The sequence below is a fragment of the Pieris rapae genome, chromosome 2 (genome assembly GCF_905147795.1).
Source record: "Pieris rapae chromosome 2, ilPieRapa1.1, whole genome shotgun sequence".
NCBI classification, from domain to species: domain Eukaryota; kingdom Metazoa; phylum Arthropoda; class Insecta; order Lepidoptera; family Pieridae; genus Pieris; species Pieris rapae.
In genome coordinates, this window is record NC_059510.1 from 11,429,987 (window position 1) to 11,435,010 (window position 5,024).

A 5,024-nucleotide genomic window follows, 5' to 3' on the forward strand; every position below is an offset into this window, starting at 1 on the left:
ATTTGTATTCGTTTTTACAACAAACTTCCAAGCGAAATTAGATAATTATCACTAAATAAATCCAAAGCCTTTTATAAATGTGACGAATACTTAAATGATCCTCATCCTTGGGATTGATTTACTCCAGTTCAAACAATTTGTATTAAAAACTTGGCGATTGAAAAGAGTGGCGGAAAGTTTCTTGCCAGTTCTTCTTGCCCGCTGTACGCCCTTGACTTGCGAAATGGTAGTAAATGTTAACTAACATTTTTTTTTGACGTTCATAAGTGTATTTGTTTGAATGTCAAAAACGTGTCACAGCTGTAGAAAAAGTTGTATTATCGGTATTTATTTCCTCGGAGTTGGTATCGACTAAAAGATGAAGGGTTTCTGCAGAAATTGCTCACAGTGTTTGTATTGAGATTTTAATTTGGATTTCATTCTCTACAAGAGAGCAACAACTGTTTGCCCTGCACACTAGGTCAAACAATATACAGAAAGTAAAATAATTTTCTTAACAAATTTTAATTGATAAAATGTTAGAATGTTGGTATTTGGTTACCATTTTTAAATTACATTTTGGTTACCTTAATTTAATAAATGCAACTTGCATAGCGATCATTTTATCGAGTTAGCTCGTGGGAATCTCGTAGGTGAGGGTTTATTAACCGTTCATTATCTCCCCTTAATGTACAATCGTTAATGTTTTATAAAGGGGTTATTTGTATTTTTTAAGCATACAATAAAATATATTTTTATTTCAAATTATATTTATTTTGATTACATGTTTTAAATTATTCAATATTTCATTTAATTTTGCTCTGTATCCAATCGTAGTAACCATGGACTGAAGCAAATACATCAGGAAAGTTTTTGCCGCATGGTACTCCCCAGGACACGACTCCTATTTGAACAGTTTTGTTCTTCTCGTCCTGAATGACGAGAGGACCACCAGAATCACCCTGCATGAGAAATAATAACATTTGAAAGTTTTGATTTACAGGAATGTGTTATATTGTTAATCAACACGATATTCTTATTACCAACAATAATCATTTGTCTTTATAGGTATGTAGATGATCAGCCTTTTTTCTCGTCAGGATAAGAAATCATGTCTCGATGGTTTAAATTCACCGTATGAGCAAAATATTATGCAAACATTGAAACTCATAACGTTTGAAAACACTCACTATTCAGGTACTATCATTGATCTGACCTTATTTTTAAAACCATTTTGATAAAGCCCGATAGTAACGTGAAACTATCATCAATTAAATATGTTGTAGCACATTTGATTACTTACATGGCATGCACCTTTATTGTTCGGGCGCTTAACGCAGAGTTGTCCGGCGTCTACGGGCACCAATTTCGGATAAGGCGGTTTTAGTTGTTTAGTGCAGTCGTCATTGCTTATTGTTTCGAACTCCAACATTTGAAGATTATTTGGTACAGTGCTACGTCTCTGTAATAATGATGTTAAAATAATGACACCTCTCGCTAATGTCCTTTTGTTACCAAATATATAATATAACAAACAATAATATTTAACCCTTAAATATATAATAAAGTATTTCTCTAAAATATTTCATTAAAAGGAGTCCCTTTAGGCAAGGTTCCGATGATACTGGCAGCGTTCCTTCTTTAAAATAGATAAGGAAAGCAACACTGGAAATTTTTCGAATCTCTGGTGATTACAAAAGTAGCAGCAACGGAGCACAAACGTTAGTTGTTTAGTGCAGTCATCATTGCTTATTGTTTCGAACTCCAACATTTGAAGATTGTTTGGTACAGTTCTCTGTCTCTGTAGTAATAGACAAAATTTGTATATCAAGGTAAGAATTAAGTGTTTCCATATTTTTTATAAATTATGGCAATTGAGGTAACGGTTTTAAAAAAATGCTACCTCTCGTGAATGTTATTTTGTTACTCATTTATTGAAGTGATAACTTCTTATGTAAACCCCTTCGTTACTTAATGCATTACGGCCCCAGGACGCACACATTTTTTTATCACAATATCCTCAACTAACAATTAATAATTTTTATGTACACTTATATTCGATTTTTGTAAGAGAGTAGTTAATATAGAGTAAAAAATAACTTCCTCTATAATTTAAAACCCGATTACCTATTATTTTTCCGGCGTCGGGACGTAACGACCCCATCGCCTGCTGGTGAAATAACCTGTGAAAGAGATTATTTTACCAGTGCAATTAGTCAACCCCCTTCCTAGTGGGAGTGCCATGCTGTTGCTTTCGGGCTTCAGCCAAATGAGCAGGCACGACCGGGGCAGTACCACTGTCTCACAGAAAACCGGCGTGAAGTGATATAATAGGTTTATCCTGTTGTACTCGCGTTTCGTTCGGTGAATCCCGGAGCCCATCATCCACCTCCCCCGAAAGTATGCACCATGTATTACCATTGGTAAACTGCACCATGCAGTTTACCAATGTTAGGGGGCTCAATTCTAACCTAAGGGTGGTTCACTTTTATCTAGAAACTGCGAAGCTGGCATTATTCTTCCTAATTGAGATTCAGATATCCTCCCCGGCTGATACTTCTTCCCTCTCCTATCCAGGCTAAAATTGGAACATTCATGGTGCCGCAAGGCTGTGTTCTATCCCCGACCCTGTTTCTTCTGCATATCAACGATAATATATTGCAACTTAGCAATATTCATTGCTATGCGAATGACAGCACTGGGTATACTCTTTACAGTGACTGGGCAGGTATTTCTCGGGCAGTTGTCGATGAGTACCGGAACAAACTTGTGTCTGAAATCGAAACTCTACTACGTGGAGTGTCTGACTGGGGCAGACTAAGCCTGGTCCAATTAAATCCCAAGAAGACACAAGTTTACGCGTTTTTCGCTAAAAAAACACCCTTTGTCGCTACTCCTCTTTCGAAAACACTTTTTTTAAAGCCAGAGCCAGCATTGGAATACTTGGCGTTGACATATCGAACGACGTTCAGTTTCGCGGTCAATTGGAGGGAAAGGCTAAATTAGCCTCCAAAAAGCTTGGTGTGCTCAGCAAGGCGAGACGGTACTTCACTCCGGACCATCACTTGCAACTATATAAAGCGTAAATATGGGCCATATTTGCACTTTATATAGTTGGAGCACATGGAGTACTGTTCTCACCTCTGGGTGGTCTCCCCAGTACCAGCTCCTTCCACTTGACTGTGGCCGTGACCGAGACCGAAGAGCGGTTCGAATCGTCGACTACCAATCTTTCTCCGAGTGGCTTGATCGGTTGGTGTTGCGTAGAGATGTGGGGTCACTCTAGATCTTCTACCTTATTTACCATGGAGAGTGATCGGATTAATACCTGCAGCTGGGTTTCATCATCGGACGTCGAGGCAGAATACGAAATTCAACCCGTATCACCTCGACTTCCGTCGTTCCACAACCGCGCGTTTTTCTAGGCAGTTTTTGCCGCGCACCACCACTTTGAGGAACCAGCTGTCCACTGAAGTTCGACTTAGGGTCCTTTAAGAATTGAAAGTGTCCACGGGCGGCGATATCACTTAACATCAGGTGAGCTTCCTGCCCGTTTGACTCCCGTTCTATAAAAATACCCAGGAACCGAACCGAATATTTCTAAAAATAATTAGTAAATCATATATTTTAATCTACTCACATAGTTAACGTATCCCCAGCCAGTCAAGAGGCATTTCTTTCCAATGGGTGCCATTTCTTTTAACAATTCAATCGGTTGAATCTTCTCGCTGTATTTGATTTTACCATCGATCTGTACGACGGCTATGTCATTCTTTATGGTGTCCATGTCATACTTCTCATGGGGGATCATTTTCTTAATATGGTATCGGTCGCCGCCTTTATCGATCGTGTGAGTACCAACGACTATTGACATATAATTCATGTTTTTCCTAAAAGTTTTTTTGTAAATCAAAACACTATTATTACAGTTCATTGAACTTTTTCATGCTTTGTGAGCAGCATACGCAGGAGAAGGAGCTTATATATGTTTACTCATGGAATTAACTAATTTATTAAAAGAAACGAATAATATACTCACTGATAAACGCAATGAGCTGCTGTTAACACGTACTCTTCGTTTAAAATAGATCCTCCGCAACTGTGCCATTCTCGGTTTCTGTTATGAACACGAATTGAAATTTGGTAATTTGCCATACCAGGAGTGGCATCTTTGCCACCTATAATTCGGCTGTCTCCATCTATAGCTTCCGAAACGTCCACTTTGCCTGTGAACGAATTTTATTTTATTCTGCAGTGGCTCGTGCGCTTTGGTGGTTTAATATTCTGTGCACGGGACACGACATAACAAAGCGTAACAGAATAAAGAATTCATTGAATTCAAATGATGGACAGATTCAATTAAATCATTCTTATGAAGATTAAAATACATTGGAAACAGTAATAACATCAGTTACAAAATAAATTGCAAAAAGTACTAAAAGTAATAATTATTTAAACAAAAATCAAACAATACGGTATTGGAATCTTACTTGCTATTCGAGTCGTGTTTGTATCCTTCGTAAAAGTACACAGTATTGGGTAAAAATAGGTGTTAATAAAATCAAGTTTATCTTACCAAGGAGTCCTTGGGACAGAAGAAGTAATATTCCAAACTGGAGAAACATTTTTCTTCCTTGCTTTGAAATTTATAATTTTCTACAGAATATTTATACTAAAAATTTAACATAATTTAATGGAAAAAATATGTAAAAGACGGCAATTAAAAAATCATAATTAGTATTGGTGTTTAATAATATCGATAAATATTATTGGATTGTATGTCTGTAACTAACCCAAATTAATGCTTAGTAATTACATACTAAGTAATTGATGTATAAGTACACCATTACTTTGTAGAAGTGGCGAGCAGACGCCAACTTCATCCATTGGGCTATGATAGAGAGCTCCATATCTCGCTCGATGGAGATCAACGTCCCGCACATCGGTGGCGGTTCTCATGAATCTTGATTGCCAACCTTCGCAGTTCTGGTGGAGAGCTCACTTTAACTGTGGTCTTCACCTACAACTAAAAGTTTATACAATTG

General features: G+C 37.3%; 1 protein-coding gene across 1 annotated transcript; it reads right to left on the reverse strand.

The window, feature by feature from the left end:
- Positions 1–771: 771 nt before the first annotated feature.
- Positions 772–4,630, reverse strand: LOC111002775 (chymotrypsin-2-like). The gene is made up of 5 exons (XM_045632933.1): positions 4,556–4,630; positions 4,019–4,205; positions 3,620–3,869; positions 1,283–1,441; positions 772–941 (listed from the first exon to the last, which is right to left on the reverse strand). The coding sequence occupies exons 1-5, from the start codon at positions 4,602–4,604 to the stop codon at positions 786–788; spliced, it is 801 nt and encodes a 266-aa protein (XP_045488889.1). The 5' UTR covers positions 4,605–4,630; the 3' UTR covers positions 772–785.
- Positions 4,631–5,024: the final 394 nt, after the last annotated feature.

Coding starts and splice junctions, on each gene's coding strand:
- LOC111002775 (XM_045632933.1), bottom strand. CDS start 4,604: ATGTTTCTCCAGTTTGGAATATTACTTCTTCTGTCCCAAGGACTCCTT. Junction 3,870..4,018: donor GCAGCTCATTGCGTTTATCA/GTGAGTATATTA, acceptor AAAAACTTTTAG/GAAAAACATGAATTATATGT. Junction 1,442..3,619: donor GCTGGGGATACGTTAACTAT/GTGAGTAGATTA, acceptor TCATTATTACAG/AGACGTAGCACTGTACCAAA.